Source organism: Saccoglossus kowalevskii, chromosome 3 (genome assembly GCF_978046115.1).
Source record: "Saccoglossus kowalevskii chromosome 3, keSacKowa6.1, whole genome shotgun sequence".
NCBI lineage: Eukaryota > Metazoa > Hemichordata > Enteropneusta > Harrimaniidae > Saccoglossus > Saccoglossus kowalevskii.
In genome coordinates, this window is record NC_140643.1 from 31,304,230 (window position 1) to 31,321,857 (window position 17,628).

A 17,628-nucleotide genomic window follows, 5' to 3' on the forward strand; every position below is an offset into this window, starting at 1 on the left:
TTCAGTTCTGGTCTAGGGTTATTAGATTCCAGCAGCACCAACATAGGAGTGTGTGATCACTGCAGTTCAGGTCTAGTGTTATTAGATTCCTGCAGCACCAACATAGGAGTGTGTGATCACTGCAGTTCAGGTCTAGGGCTATTAGATTCCTGTAGCACCAACATAGGAGTGTGTGATCACTGCAGTTCAGGTCTAGTGTTATTAGATTCCTGCAGCACCAACATAGGAGTGTATGATCACTTCAGTTCAGGTCTAGGGCTATTAGATTCCTGCAGCACCAACATAGGAGTGTATGATCACTTCAGTTCAGGTCTAGGGCTAGGGCTATTAGATTCCTGCAGCACCAACATAGGAGTATGTGATCACTTCAGTTCTGGTCAAGAGGTATTAGAACCCTGCAGTACCAACTTAGGATTGTGTGACCACTTCAGTTCTGGCCTAGGGTTATTAGATCCCTCCAGCACCAACATAAGAGAGTGTGATCACTGCAGTTCTGGTCAGGGGTTATTAGATCCATCCAGTACCAACATAAAAGTGTGTGATCACTGCATGCGCAGTTCTGGTGTGGGGTTATTAGAACCCTGCAATACCAACATACGAGGGTGTGATCTCTTCAGTTCTATTCTAGGGTTATTAGATTCCTGCAAGACAAACATAACAGTGTGTGATCACTTCAGTTCTGGTCTAGGGTTATTAGATTCCTGCAGCACCAACAAAGGAGTGTATGATCATTTCAGTTCAGGACTATGGCTATTTCATTCCTGCAGCACCAACATAGGAGTGTATGATTACTTCAGTTCTGGTCTAGGGTTATTAGATTCCTGCAGCACCAACATAGGAGTGTATGATCACTGCAGTTCAGGTCCAGTGTTATTAGATTCCCGCAGCACCAACACAGGAGTGTATTATCACTTCAGTTCAGGTCTAGGGCTATTAGATTCCTGCAGCACCAACATAGGAGTGTATGATCACTGCAGTTCAGGTCTAGGGCTATTAGATTCCTGCAGCACCAACATAGGAGTGTATGATTACTTCAGTTCTAGGCTAGGGTTATTAGATTCCTGCACCACCAACATAGGAGTGTATGATCACTTCAGTTCTGGTCTAGGGTTATTAGATTCCTGCAGCACCAACATAGGAGTGTATGATCACTTCAGTTCAGGTCTAGGGTTATTAGATTCCAGCAGCACCAACATAGGAGTGTGTGATCACTGCAGTTCAGGTCTAGTGTTATTAGATTCCTGCAGCACCAACATAGGAGTGTGTGATCACTGCAGTTCAGGTCTAGGGCTATTAGATTCCTGTAGCACCAACATAGGAGTGTGTGATCACTGCAGTTCAGGTCTAGTGTTATTAGATTCCTGCAGCACCAACATTGGAGTGTATGATCACTTCAGTTCAGGTCTAGGGCTAGGGCTATTAGATTCCTGCAGCACCAACATAGGAGTGTGTGATCACTTCAGTTCAGGTCTAGGGCTATTAGATTTCTGCAGCACCAACATAGGAGTGTATGATCACTGCAGTTCAGGTCAAGGGCTATTAGATTCCTGCAAGACAAACATAGGAGTATGTGATCACTGCAGTTCAGGTCTAGTGTTATTATATTCCTGCAACACCAACATAGGAGTGTATGATCACTTCAGTTCTGGTCTAGGGTTATTAGATTCCTGCAGCACCATCATAGGAGTGTATGATCACTGCAGTTCAGGTCTAGGGCTATTAGATTCCTGCAGCACCAACATAGGAGTGTATGATCACTTCAGTTCTGGTCTAGGGTTATTAGATTCCTGCAGCACCAACATAGGAGTGTATGATCACTTCAGTTCTGGTCTAGGGTTATTAGATTCCTGCAGCACCAACATAGGAGTGTATGATCACTTCAGTTCTGGTCTAGGGTTATTAGATTCGTGCAGCACCAACATAGGAGTGTATGATCACTTCAGTTCTGGTCTAGGGTTATTAGATTCCTGCAAGACAAACATAGGAGTGTGTGGCCACTGCAGTTCTGGTCTAGGGTTATTAGATTCCTGCAGCACCAACATAGGAGTGTATGATCACTGCAGTTCTGTTCTAGGGTTATCAGAACCCTACAGTAATAACACAAGCGTGTGGTCACTGCAGATCGCCACACAGCTTGCTGATTGTTATAACCTCATCCAACCTGAGTTATTTAAAAACAAACTTTTAAAAGGAACAACTAAATGTAGAAACTGGTCCAAAATGATGAGCCTTGGCATTAGATTTATACGTAACGTTCTTAACAATTATAAGTAGACTACTTTAAATAATCATTCTATTAACGAAAATTTAACGATATATTTGTATTAACTGGCTAGGTTCACCATAATATTTATATGCATAAATGAATGAGACATGTACAGCATATGTAAATGACGAAAAATCCAACAATTGATATTCCAAGCACGTGTGAAATAGTTAATACACATGCACAATGCATTAAATACACCACATATGGCCTGATTTATAATGATAGAAAATATAATTTCGAAATCTTGAAATATGCCTTATTGGTCGTTCCCTTACATCGCACCGGGTATCATTGCTTGCAAACTAAAAAAACAAACAGTGTGATTTCACATACTTACACACCAACATTATAATATTATTCGCGAATACATTGATACCCTTTGAAACTTTCCTATTTTGCGCAGAACTATCGATGTTTAATTATATGAAACAAGTTTTGTCTACATTAATCAAAGGTTTATAATTGGATATTAATTACTGGTGTTTTACAAATAATTAAAACACCCATCACTAAATACGATTCAAGTCGCACACGTATACAACGACTATAGTGTATAATATTCAATTAAGAAAATAAAACAAATGCGTTGTTTTGAGTACTGTTAGCTTTCACATTTGCCCAATTGGAATTTCCATCTAGTCATTTCTGTACTTTACAATTATTGCGTATGCCAGCTTGTGACAATGAAGGTTATAATTTACATATGTCATGAGTCATGAGAAGGGTGAAATGTGTAATATCGCCATGGTAACACTGGCAAAGTTCTCGGATCTCATTTATTACGACTGTTTCAAGTAAACTAGCGTATGTACTTTAAGGAATACCGCTATTTTATAATGACCAGCAGTCCAAATTAAGTCACGTAACATCGCTTCTTTTGATCGTTAACGAAATTGTGAAGTAAAGTGTTAAGTTAACCTGAAGTACCAAAGCAAATTAAATCGAATTTACTAAAAATATCATGTGATCTTTTTGACATGCTGGGTGAATATAGATGTCAGTTCCGTTGATTCAGCTATTCCAGTGCTTGAATGACAGACATACATGGATGTGCAAATAGATTTGATTTTTATATAAATCACTGCAAATGTTATTCACTACAGAAAGACCATAATAGTGGTGATCGTGATGTTATATGTGATGGTGGCACTAGTGATAATGATTGTGTTAGAAAGGTTCCATCTATAGTATACTAAACATTCAAATATTATCAAATGTTCCCATGGTGCTTTTGTAGTCAATTTGACATGCGTGGGAGGGTGGATAAAGGCTCAAATCCTTTCATTTTACTCATTTAATGCGATAATGATTCATAATTGAAAGTCAATCCTATTAACATTCTTGATCAACTGTCCTTACTAAAATCATGCCAGAAGACAGCCTCACGGGACTATTTCTGCAAATCTATAACCCTCAATTGCAATGTTATCGATTACACAAGAAAAGAAAAACCGTGCACTAGTATAAACAAAATATTGACGGTTGCCATGCAACTGTAACTCAAAATCATGCATGCACGTTTAAGACCTAGTAAAATAATAATATAAATGTGTGTGTGAAAGGGTTTATTTGACTATTTAATAGATGATTGTAAGAAGAAATCAAACTGATAAATAAATCTGAAATTCAACTAATATATAGCTATTAAGAGCCTAATATACTGCTGATATAAGGCAGGTGTGAAACTCATATGATGGATAATTTTTAACACATTATAAAACTAAAATAATTGATAATACATGTTCCCATGTCATCGAAATTTGTCAATTTAATTGAAGGAAATAAACATACTAAATACAAGATAAACACATTGTACATACACAATATGAAACACGTAATTCCTAAATTCAATATAATCGATATTTAGAAAGCGCAATGTGTTCACTATATTATAGTTTACATATTATATGAATATGGTGAACAATCCTGCTCAATAGTGCTTTAGGGACGCGTAAATAAGAAATAAGCGAACAAACTATATCTGTATCCTGTGCGTCAATCGGACTCATACCACCTTCATACATTAAGGAATTAAATAATTAAGTAATGAAACTCTTATTCATGTACCGATGACGCATGATTTCTGAAAAAAAAACTACTACTAATTTATAATTAATTTCTGTGTTAGGCAATTCTACATGTTTTAACAGTTTCGCGTGTTGCGTCATAAATACAAGATTTGTCACGCAAATTTTACCGAGCGACAAGACAGGGTCAGCGAAGTTCAATTTTCAAAATAAATTGTACTGTGTTCATTTCTGGAAGTGTCACAAAGAAACAAGAATTATGTCTGTACTGTATCCGACATCTGTCAAGATATTAGCCTAGCCAAAACTTGATATTTATCAAGCACTATAAGGCAGAGACAATTTATCTTATTTAACACCGTACATATAATATTGCAGCAATATAGAAAAATAAATTCGGAGCATACGACCGAAAAAAACAAACATCAAGCCAACATTTCGTCTCCATGGTGATTGGCTAAACAGCTCATAACTTGTTAGCGCAACTCTATATTACACAGCTCGATGTGACCACAAAGCGTGGTTGCCATGACAATGTTTTCATAAGTATGTGCAGTTGTGCAATTACTTAGACGAAGGCGTAATGGTGGGTATGTCAGTATTGCCCGTGAGTCACTTATTAGCAAAATCCCCCTCTCCAATGACGCACACAATACATCTAAGAATAGATATATGTTGAATACCGAGAAGGGACAAATTCCTTTTTTCTAACATGTTTCTAAACACATAAAAACTTTTCTTCAATCTCATATGAATCATTATAACAAATTGTAAATTCTGCATTTTGTTGGGATGCTAAATGAGTTTTTTTGAAATAATAAACAGACACTGCTGTCTTTTGTACAATTTATAAGAATATTACTGAAATGTTAAAATAAATGATTAATGTTTGGTGGTTGCTAGTACTTTTTCTGTTATTTTTCAACTTAGAATAAAGAATATCTCACTTGGCCCGTAAATGTATTGCATTAGTACCACAGTGTATTAAAGATTCACAAGAAATTGAGAAATGTGAGTGTGTCTAGGTTTTGAAATGCTTTGTCACAAAATAAAGTCCCATCAAAGGTGTTAGCTGTTAGTGAATAATTGGGCTAAAAATCACTTCTCTGTGAAAGTTCAAAAGTCGAGTACGAACACCGAGGTGGCTCACATTATGTCTTTAAAACAAAATTTCTATTTCCCGTTAGATTTAATGTCATTGGTGAAAAAAGTATACAATTACAAACCAGAAACACGTATTGAAAAGTGCTTATAGTAATGTCACTATAGAAAGTGCTTTTACTAAAAAAAAAAACATTTTGAAAAGTTTGTCCATCAGGATCATTGAAAAGTGCCTATTATCACAAAGACACTGAATCAAAAATAATTTATATTCTCGGCTCCGATTTTTAATATTATAAGTATAATATTATCAAAATCCATTGAGTAATGTTTAATTAAGTTAGTTTGCTACCATTTAAAAAATTCAGAGATCCCCGAAATCCGCAAGATGGATTGGGTTACTGTAACGTTAAAAATTCTGTAAATATCTCGTCACAAAATGACCTCGAAAATTGCTCAAAAACAGTTTATAGCAAATAGTTTATTTCCTATATCTGAAACATTTCATCATATCTCAAAGTTGTTTTCGGTGTCCTATGCTAAATAAATGATGGCTACATAAGACTGTCACGAAAAAATGGAGACTTTTGAATACTAGTATTCTTAGAAAAATGTGTTTACATTAAATCCTATGAAAAATGTTTCAAAATGATTGGAGGCCACTGTAAATGATAATGCAGTACACAACTGCCAATGCTGACTCTGTCAATAACACTTTCTATACATTTCATAATAGAGTAACAATATCTTCAGTTTTATTTAGGATAGCTTCCGGTTTCCTTCTTTCCTCAGAAATTCTAAAAGGCATCATTCGGCATAAGTGGGTGTTGCTTCTTTAACGAATATGCCACCCGCCCAAACACTTACCCGAAATTGTATTTCAGTCATTGAATGAGCTAGCACCGGACACAAGTTACTAGTTACTTGAACACGCAACATATAATAGTATCTCCAAAAAAGTAGCAACCTAAATTATTGTTAAATATTAGTTTTAATATTGTATTGTATTTCTAAATAATAGTAAAATGGTTATGAATAAAATGAATCTAATGATTAGATTTAGCGCTGCGTCATGCAGCTTACTAACTCGAGCTTTGATAACAGCATCGGGTATGTTTAATTTCTTTGGTTACTAAACTTATGGCTGTTACACTGTATACACACGCACAAAATACATGAGTATGTATGCTGACAATGGTGACGTGTGTGGGCATTTTTTTCGAATAAATATGCTGTATAAAGTCGATAATAAGCATTGTGGGTATTATTGGTGCGTATCCCTTACATAAACGCTTATGTGTGTCTTATCAACAATGTGACGTTGCACCTACCAAGTGTCGACAAACCTATCAAGTCACTATTTTTCATAATTTATATTAATATTTAATCGAATTTAAGTCAAGTTTGTGTAGCTTAGTGTTCGCAAACATTTCTTTGTTAAGTCACAGGATGTATGATGTTATTTCTACTTTTATTTAATTAAACATGAATTAAAAAGCAATTCCATGTTGAATTGCATTGTAATTGAGTTTAATTAAACTCCAATTAAATCGCAACACTATATAGAGTTGCGTTTTAATCCAAACACAACGCAACTATATTAAAAGTTAATCAAATGCGTGTCGTCACAACGATAGTGATACGGTATGTGTATATTGTCGGGTGTTTTAGGTTGAAACATTGCATGTATAATTGTTTTCTGAAGTGCTTCAAAATAAAAGAGTTTAGAAACAAAGTTTTCTAGTTAATCTTCAAGATAACACAATTTGGGATAAAAGTGTTGTAGTTACTTTTATGAACACAAATGTGCCTTATACAATAGCATCTTGGTATTTTGGGTTGACACATCGTTGGTAAAAGTGTTTCAAATTGAACAGTTTTCGGAGAAATTGTTTAAATCACCTGTGAGAATGCTCAGATTTGATTGGTACCACAACCACCGTTAACCAAATACGGAGTATCAAAATCCTTCAGGCCACGAGTTATTAATTCGCCACGTGTCTCGATACATACAACACATACAATTAATTTTCCCATAATTGGAGTATTGGACTTTATAACGTCGCAACATCATAAAACATAATTTAAAACTACTTCCTGATGTCATGACCTTCTCATTGTGCGTTGAATCACGTCGTCTTAGACGATTGTCTAGTTATATGGTATATATACCATAATGTTCACATACGAGTTCCCAGTTCGAATCCCAGACTATAGTTTACTTTCGTTTCACTTAATGTTGTTAGTACTGCTTGCATAAATTTGGATGCACCAATCCATAAATTTTCTAACAAATCACATACTTTATTGACACATTTATTTCCCCGTTTTTTTGAAAAAGTGTATTTTTGTGTGTTTACAATGTGCTTAATTTTCATCAAAAAGTGTTTTAGTAACTCCCAAAAAACACTTTTCTAAAAATACTACTCTACTGTTTTGAGGCTTAAACAGATATTTTTAATTTAAACAGTGTGATTTCAATTAAAACAGAGTGCTTTCAGTCAAAATAGTGTGTTTTAATAAAAAAATATGAAAATGCTCCCACGATTTACAGTGTAAACTAACTAGTAAAACGTGCAAGTATTCCACTCAGCAGTGATTTTCCCAGGGATCTTTGACCATGTCGGTTTCAGCGTTCATGAAATAAAAAAAGGACAACACTATATATCACCAACATTACCATGTGACAATTCCTGAAATAAAAAGTTAACATTTTATACCAACATTTTTTTTTTAATTTAAAACACGAAAATTGCTCACGATCGAAACTATAGGACTTAATCATCACGAATTCTTTCTAACTATGACAATCCCTGGATGTATAGTTTTGACAATTTATTAGTTTGCTTATAAATATACACCACCATGTTTTATCAAATTTCTGAAAACTGGCCGCAATAGAAAAAAAAACATTGACTGTTGTATGAGTCTAGTAAGAATCTTGATCAAAATTCACCTTTTTCATTTTTACGTAAAAGTGATAAAACAATAATCATGACAAATACCATGTTTATCCATGTCCCAGGAGTGGTCAGAACCCCCCCCCCCCCCCAGTTCCCTAGTTAAGACTAGTTCCGCACTATATTTCACAATTGTGGCCAATATAGAGATCTAGTTCTATTTACCTATCGCATGCGTAATATTTCAACAAATGGCAGTTTGAGGGACTTCATGTACGTATATAGTTCACAGCGTCCAAAATTTGGCTTGCGTGCTAAATCGTCAAGCCCCTGTTCATATGCGCCCAAACACCTCGGTTGCACGGCAAGACTGGGGGCATGGTTATGCATGACAATCGTCGATTATGTGATTTAACTCGTGGTTAGTTAGAGGGAGAGGTACTTAAGGTTAATACTGATAAATGTGAGCAGGATCACTGTAGTACTGTGCATAAAACCGCCACATATATGTCCACTAGGGATTGTTCTGAAATTTGTGTACGAGTGATTTTCCCTGTCACAACCTAGTTATATGTGTTATTAAACTACGAAATATGCATCAATCAGTCAGCACATCGAACAGAAAATGAATAAATACAAACACAGCACTCACCAGATATGTAAGAATAGAACTAGCTGTTCAATGTCTACATGTGGTACATACTGAGACCCAGAAGAATGACGACTGTCAAGAACGATTGGGTGCTTCATGTCACAGGTCACAGGTCACCAGGATAAAAATAGTGAAAATGGAAATGGATTTGAAACAAAAATAAATTGGAAAATGGGAATGGTGTCTACTGATGCAAAGTATCGATTTTCAAATAGCAGACCAATTGTATTTATGGACCACCGTAGTTTGACAACAGATCTTACCGGCTGTGCCTTTGATAATCTTCCATTTAATTGTCTTAGTAAACAAAGACGAGATGAATCGACTTTCGCTGTAACTGGTTCTTGGGAGCGTGACACACAATGACGGAGGTGTAGTGTAAATATGTTGAATGAAACAGCAAATAGATTTCATATTCAAACTAAAATGTTCTACGTCAGAAAAATAGTTCAGAGAAGCTTTTTATTATTAAATTCTTTATGTGTGAATTATTACTATAACACTCGGCCATACCACGTTCACCTCAAAGGACACTGACAACATTATTCTACTATACGTGAACAGTCTTTTCAACCACTTGTTCACATGGCAGACGAAACGAAATTAATCAAAAAAAAGTAATGAGCCCTCACAAGTCACCTGGACAAGATTACATAACCCCAATAATGTTTAAGATGTGTTCCGCACAGATTACTCCATCATTAGCAAAACTATTCAATCCGTCTCCACGCAACAGCCGTTTGCCAACTAAATGGAAATCGGCGATTTGTATCTCGATACATAACAAATCAAATCTATCGAACTACCGTGCTATATCACTGACATTAATAATATATAAAATAACGGAAAAGGGTAATATATAAATAAACTATTAAACAATACGGTCAAACTAATAACAAATCAGCAGTACAGTTCAATATTGTGTAACTCGATTATTAAAATCGACATAAGAAAATATTTAGATGCAGATCTAGATTTTATAACAGAACATAAAGCGTCTGATCATCAACGCCTAACCACTAAATTACAACGCATATCCGTAGACAAACTTTTAACAGAATAAATATTCCCAAACAAAAATTATACAGCGACTAAATGTAAAGTCAGGAGTTCCTCCAGGACTATATTTTGTTCTATCTTATAACGTACATTTATAAACGTTACTCTGTCAATTTAAAATTTTGGATAAAAGTTGATGCTGATGATTGTCTTCCTTAAGTTATTCTGTTATCACAAATGACGAACACTTTGAGTCAAAGCAATCTGACCTAGTTATACTGGAGAATTGGTGTGAAGATCGCCTGTTTTATTTCAATATTATCAAATGCTAAGTGATCCATTTGTCACGTAGTGGAACCTATGCAATATTTTCTTCATGGAATGAAATTGTAATCATCAAACTGTGAAACCTATTTAGGTGCAGAGCTGAATGTTTGCCTGGAATGGAATAATTATTATATCAAGCGAGTAACACAAATAGCATGGATTCATAGCTATATGGTTTCCGCATGCTGAAAAATTGTCATAAAAGTGTATAGCAGTTTATTGTTTTCAAAACCAGTAATATTAAGAAACTTACAGTTTTGAGCCGTTCACAAAACTTTACCATAAATTTACCATATTTAAACTTACTCAGTAAATTAAATCAATCATTTTAGAGAAATGTGTCCCACAGTGGTGAACATTTTTGGGTCTCAAATATATATATATATAATGAAACTGTCGCTTAAGTCACTCATACAAACTAGTCGTGTTACCATTTAGTGCATATGTACTGAAACATGCCGTAGCAAATAGAACATCACGATAGTCCTTTAAGTGTTGTAAAATTTAGACATCTAGAATACGTTTGTTTTGAATTTAGTGAAGTGATTTATGTTGATCTTGCATAGTAATTAACAGCAAAATATGTATAAGAGGTAACACCAAGAGTCATCGGGAGTTGTTTCGAGTTACGCCCTCACCCCTCTGTCTCGTGGTGTTTCATACACTTAATGTGCGTCAGCATTTGTTCTGTTTACTTTTTTTTTTGTAACTTATTTGTGAAGGATATGGGCGTTATTGTATTCACCTATAATATACACCACGACGGCCAATAATACATATATACTTCGTTAGCATACACAAATCGAGGGCATCGGGTCAGATTATCTGATCCAAAAGACTGCGTACATAGTATTTACAGTAATTACGTACCATCAAATTAACGATATTAAATACATTCCCGTACAAAGTGTACCTGCAATTATGTAACATGCCGTATGGATAGACGTAACCAAGCACATAACATAGCTAGTTAAGAAAGTACGAAGAAATTGGATCATTTTGAGTATATTTCTCCCGGCCCAGTTAACTTGATTATCTAGGCCGTGTACTGTTGAGTACACATGTAATTATTATATAAGAAATGAACCAGCTAATAGACACTTGCGAAATATTATTGCAGTGAAGTCCTGTGCTATCCCTAAATGTCAATTATTAGGTAATCATACAAAGTACATCTGTCGTCAAGTTAGGGGGCTCAGAACTCAGAAATGTTTGTGTAATGAATTCATTTATGTTATCATACATGTGAGGTTTGTATGTGAGCGGGCTATGTGATCTCAAAGAACCGATATATGTCTGTATTCTTTCTTATCGCTGAGCACTTTATGCATTTTTTTATTTTTTTAAAGATATTTTTTTAATACCTTATTGTTTTACCAAGAGTACTTCGATATACTAATTCAAATAAATAAAACAATACATTTACAATTAATGAAGAGCGAGATAATTGAAGAATTAAAACAACCACATCATATTTGGGAAGTCAGTCGCTAAATTTTCATTCAGTTATCCAGATACTCAAATAATTGCACAGATACGGTAAAGAAGACACAGATAACACTGCTATCATATTTGACACATATTTACTTTATAAATTTGTCATGACATATATTACCTATAATGTTATAGTGAATCAGTAGCAATAATGGTATTCGTCGTTTAACCATTGCATGTGTATAGTGTCATGATAATTTCTTTCGCCAGATATGGAGTGCTCCGCCAATTCTCAACAAGCACCCACGTGTCTGTGCGTCACTCATATTACACATTGAGTGTACATAGCTAGTTTGCGAAGAGGAAAAAAAAACGAAATATGCCTCACAACATACACACAGCATAACCAAAGCGACAATACTATATTGATAACGGGATTATTATACGGATAATCTGAAATATCCGGCTGATTAATCTTGGTATTTCTACTCGCGGAAATACGGCAGATATCGACGGGATTTACGTGTAATAAACACTAAATGTGCGGACTTCTATATTGATATTTGTTCGATGCTGGTTTGCCTCGTTATGGTTTCCAGTCCAATAATTTGTGATAAAAAAATCTCATCTGACGTCAAAACGTGACGTGCTTGCTCTTTTATTTCCGTTACTTCCGGAGTATTAATCAGTATCTCGAGTAAATTTGATTAATTGCTGGAAACATATGTAGAGAATTTTACTACCTTGGCGAAAGTTGACGGTAGGGGACATAACTTAATAATTCAGGCACGAAATGAGCTGCATTTACTCCATGTACATTGTTAATGTGCTGTATATTACCCAAAACAGCCAGGTGATGGCGCACACCAGCTTAATAGCAAAACACCTTGATTCGACAAACATGAACTGCAACATCTATTACGAAACGGCTGATGATACAATCACGTCAATTAGTATAGCTATATGATGTTTGATGTGCTTACTGAAGTGAAAAATTATGAATATCTTGGTTCTGTCTTTCAACAGAAAAGAACGATATAATCAAAAGATCACATGACAGCGTTACGTCACCTATTTCTATAATAGCCAACGAACACAATTAAAACTGGTGTCGTGATACTAGTTTCCCGAGACTTGTTCGTCACCCAATAAAACCACAGCTGTCTCGGAACCACATGAAATCGCTTTATTGATAGTATGTAATAATATGTAGGTAGGACATTTTCTGTTTATTTATCAGATAATTGAATAAATTAAAACCCATTATCATGCTCATTTCTTCGAAGTTGTTGTATTTCAAGCACACATAGGTCTTCAGACTAAAGAATGTCTTCGATACTCAAATTATATGTTAATACAAATAAAAAGGTCGGACTTACGAAATGAACTCGATAATGATAATTTCCGTTCATCCAAGTAATAAGTAACGGAGTCCAAAAATAAAATCAAAATCTACATTATAATTATTTTGATACGTTAAATAATAACACGAGTGAATATAATATACTATTATATTATGATTCGAGGTTTAAGAAATATTTGGATTTGCGTTTTGAATTCTGTTTTGTGTGTGTTCCGATGTTTATGAAAAAAAATGTTTTAATGAAGCTGGCGTCTAATATGTATTATATCACGTGATTATCGGCGGGGTACGACGTGGCGGATAATTTGTGAGTGTGTGCGTTTGTGTCCGCGCCCCCTATCAGGTGTCTTAGAACACTTTTGTTTTTTTGGTAAGAGCACATAAATTCGGATATTGATATTTTATTACGGCCAGACATTTTGGACCTATTCATTAGATTGCCTCAGGCTGACAATAATATCTACTTATAAGAAATTGAATTTCACATGCTAAGTGCATGTTATGTTTTACGGGTGATTCATTTCGTATAAGTTGAGTGATACTTGTTTTGTTGTATTACAAACTTTCAGGTTCACAGGCGGAGAGCACACTTTTTTTACAGGTTTTTAATTTATCCATTAACAGTAATTGGACGAGTAAATATTCCCGTGGTAACGTAGCGTATCCAGACTTATATAGTGCAGTAAACCCGGATCAACAGCATTATAATTCAGCATAGGTATATACTTTCCGATCTACTTATTTGCATTAGAAAAAAAATAACTATCGTATAATATACAAACTACATTTCAGATTTCTGAAGTTTTCCCATTCAAATTATCACGCAGTTACCATACTAAAAAATGTTGTTGACATTATGAGTGTATCCATTCAACACACGGAATACAATAACAAAGGTTGTAGCATTGCGATATCACACATTTAAATGTACTAAAGTATGCAAATAATAAATCATTATTCTATCGTTGACAATAATATACTAATCGGTATTATTTAGTTATTATTATTAGTTTTGTGCTATGATGTCATCACCTGATATCACTGGTTGACATGACGTCATAGAATGATACAGCGGAAATCAGAGCAGTTGAACAATTGATAGTGACACTGTTTGTAATTTAAATTAAATGAGTCAAAATAAACCAGTGTCTAGACATAACATACTCTGACCCCAAAAAAGTCGGACAATGTAGCCGACTATAACTATATAATATCAGGCGATAAATTCGGAATCTTATGATAAACGTGACCAGTGTCGAAAAGACAGTGAATTGTAATTTTAAGAATGAAGTGCTAATTTATGCTAATTAGGCAAGACGTCTGAGCACAAGATGATAGTGCATTTGAGCAGTCACGGCCAGAGAGACATTTTTTACAAATAAAAATATAAAATTTCTGCAAAAATAATTATGAGTTATTGCCATTGTACCATGCAAATAATAGTTGTTATCTAGCTTGTAATTTTTATATCGCTGTGATAAAACGGTAATGTAACAATTTTGTTTTCTCTGCGTACACGCATACAATAATGCCAAGGTACTATACCAGCAGTGATATTTCACGCTAAACGTCACAATCGTGAATCATATCTACCTCGTTCACATGACAAACAAATAGTATTCAAAATCTCATTCAAAGTCACACCTTGATATAAATGCACGAAATCATGTTATTAGTTTAATTGAAATTGATTCTTTTATATCAACGCACACTTCAAAAGCTATTTTAAGTTGTTATATCAAGTCGCGCAATATGTATAGTTCTGTCAGCTGTTTTCGAACTCTTTAGAGTCAAGTAAGTTCAGTTGCATAAATGCGCAAATAATGAATGGTTATTTTACATAATTAGGAAATTATGCAAATTTCTCAACGTTAGCATTCACAATATCTGCAATGGTTCTGAAAATCATCCAGCAAACGTGTTAAATGTGTTTACATTTTAACTATGAACACATCAAGAATGGACAATTTGTCAAATGTGGGTAATTATGTTACAATAATTTGTATTATCTAAGTTATGATGAGGAAGTTCAAAATAATAATAAAAGACACCAACCGCTGCTGAAATGTCAGTATATAAATATCACATTCCACTACACAGAATAGGACGACAAATCAATCCCGGCCTTGTCTCTGCGCAGTCTCAGAACTGCCAGGACAGCATGCCTGAAATCGAGATCTTGGTAAACATAGAGAAAAGGGTTAATCAACGAATTGACATATTGCAACCAAACTGCGGTTGTATAGACAGCAAACGAAATATCGTCATTGTATACAGCTTCCACTATACTGATAATGACCCAGGGAGCGTATGACACCAGAAAGAAACCAACCAATATGGTTAGCAGTACTGCTGCTCGTCTATCGCTGGCAGATTGCCCGATAATAACTTTATTTCTGGGTTTTCTATCTTTGTATGGAGTCCCCTGAACGCTTTTATCTGTGTACACACCCAAACTTAAATTTGAAGCTCGACTTAATCGTTTCTCGTTTGTATTTGTATTTAGTTGAAACTCGTTAAATTCGCGATCACTATCGCCCTCTGCAGCTGAATTGTTATCTTCTTTCAAACTCACGTTTAAGTTAGTTGAGGTGGCGCTGTCTCCACTAATCGTAGTCTCGATTGATGCATTTCTGTTATTGACAATGTTTCGTCGATTTGAATCTTCAATATGGTGTCGATTAGGCGATCTTCCTCGCCCCGGGTCATTACATACATCAAACTCCCTCTCACACCTGGCAGCCTCTTTGTAACGATGAGTTCTCCCACCAGCGATTTTATGTCCCAGAATAACCCTTGTGTTCATTTGAGGCCGTATTTCCTTTAAATTGATCCATTCTGTTCTCTTCCTTTTCCTATGTCCTGATGCTTTTTGACCCGACCCTGTGACCCTGCGTTCTGTGCTGGTCAGTAATTTATCAATGCTAGAATTCCTTTTTATAGATCTTCTTCTTATCGCGAGATAAATTCGTAAGTAAAGAATAAATATAAACGTACATGGTATGACCGGTGAAATGAACATGGCAATTGTTGTGTACACGGAATGGTTGGCGAACTCTACGTCACAGTACTCATCGTAATCAATCGTGCTGTTCCCTGATACAATTTCCCACAATGCAATAACCGGGACTTGTAAAAGAAACCCGAATATCCATGCAGCGAAGATAAATTTTAACACGAGCTTTCCCGAACGCCTAGGCCGGTACCAGAATCCGTGAAAAATAGCTAGATAGCGATCAAAGCAGATACCACACATATTGTATGCCGACACAGTGTAAAGAAAAAAATCCATGCTAACCCAAAACACGCATATACCTTTGCCAAGTTGCCAATCCTCATTCTGGAACCAATCGTAGACGGCAAGAGGCAATACCAATATACCAGCGGCAAAGTCAGAAATAGCCATACTCACGTAGAAATAGTTTGTGGGTTTGTGAAGCTTTGTCGATGTACAGAATCCTAGAAGTATGAGAAAATTGGCAACGATAGTAATCAAAACCATCAATGAGAGAAACACAGTTATGATGTATACTAAATAACGATTTCTGCCATCATCGGAGTCGAACGAGTCGTGGACAGAGCTATTTAAACCGACAACGCTAATATTGTTGATATTGTACTGCGTGTAGCCAGAAGGCGCGGCAAATCCAGCTCCACTTGCGTTGTATGCAGGTCCCCGTGATAAATATCCAGTCAGTGTTTCCGAAACAACCGCATTAAATTCACGGACGATACTTTGCACCTTGTTCCTACGTGTAGCAGCAGTGGGTAGAACAATGGAGGGGATCGACCAGTCCCGATGCATCACAGAGTTAGGTGTCATCGTCATAATAACAAATCAACGAACGTATCGTATCGTATCACATTATACGAACAACGCAAAAAGGTGAATACATCGCAGTTCCATTACAATAGAACGGGAATATGTTCTGCTTAGCGTCAAGGTTGTTCGCATGGGTGGATATCAGAATCATCACTGAACTGTAACACTCTTCTTAGTATCCCATGGAGTACTGCTATAAGCAAGGAGATATGGAGATAGAATGCCGAGAATACAAGTCATTACTATCTTAGTGTATGGTACGGTATGGCTGATTTACGACGCCCAACTACACGTAATAACATACTAATCATAGCCTAGAGAGCACTAACCAGAGTTAACACACAGATTTGCGCGTCTACGTCACGGCGACTCAGATTATTCAGTATTCAATTCTACCATAAACGCCCCGATTAGGATGAGAACCTGAATACCCAACATGTAGTGTCATAAACACCGGTAGGACGGAAGAGTGAAACGTTCGTGCAGCGAACAAGCATAATACTGCCTTCGGTCTATCTATGAAAGGGGATCGTATAACGACAGGTAAAGCGAACTACCTCGGTTACCATGGCTACGCCTTTTGATTTTGAGGCTAATGTAATGCATTAAATAAACTGGAGTTTGCCAACCACCAAACGTGTTAAGTAAGAATGTCAACAATTTGAAATGAGTTCGTTAATCAAATGGATTTGATACACGTTGTGCACTGTGACAACAAATGCAATTATTATAG

At 35.7% G+C, this 17,628-nt stretch overlaps 1 protein-coding gene across 1 annotated transcript; it reads right to left on the reverse strand.

Moving 5' to 3' along the window:
- Positions 1 to 14,741: 14,741 nt before the first annotated feature.
- On the reverse strand, positions 14,742 to 16,895 carry LOC102808339 (histamine H1 receptor-like). Its single transcript, XM_006816146.2, has one exon. The coding sequence runs from the start codon at positions 16,893 to 16,895 to the stop codon at positions 15,165 to 15,167; it is 1,731 nt and encodes a 576-aa protein (XP_006816209.1). The 3' UTR covers positions 14,742 to 15,164.
- Positions 16,896 to 17,628: the final 733 nt, after the last annotated feature.

Bases quoted from the DNA above. Each gene is read 5' to 3' on its own strand.
- LOC102808339 (XM_006816146.2), bottom strand. From the start codon at position 16,895: ATGACACCTAACTCTGTGATGCATCGGGACTGGTCGATCCCCTCCATT.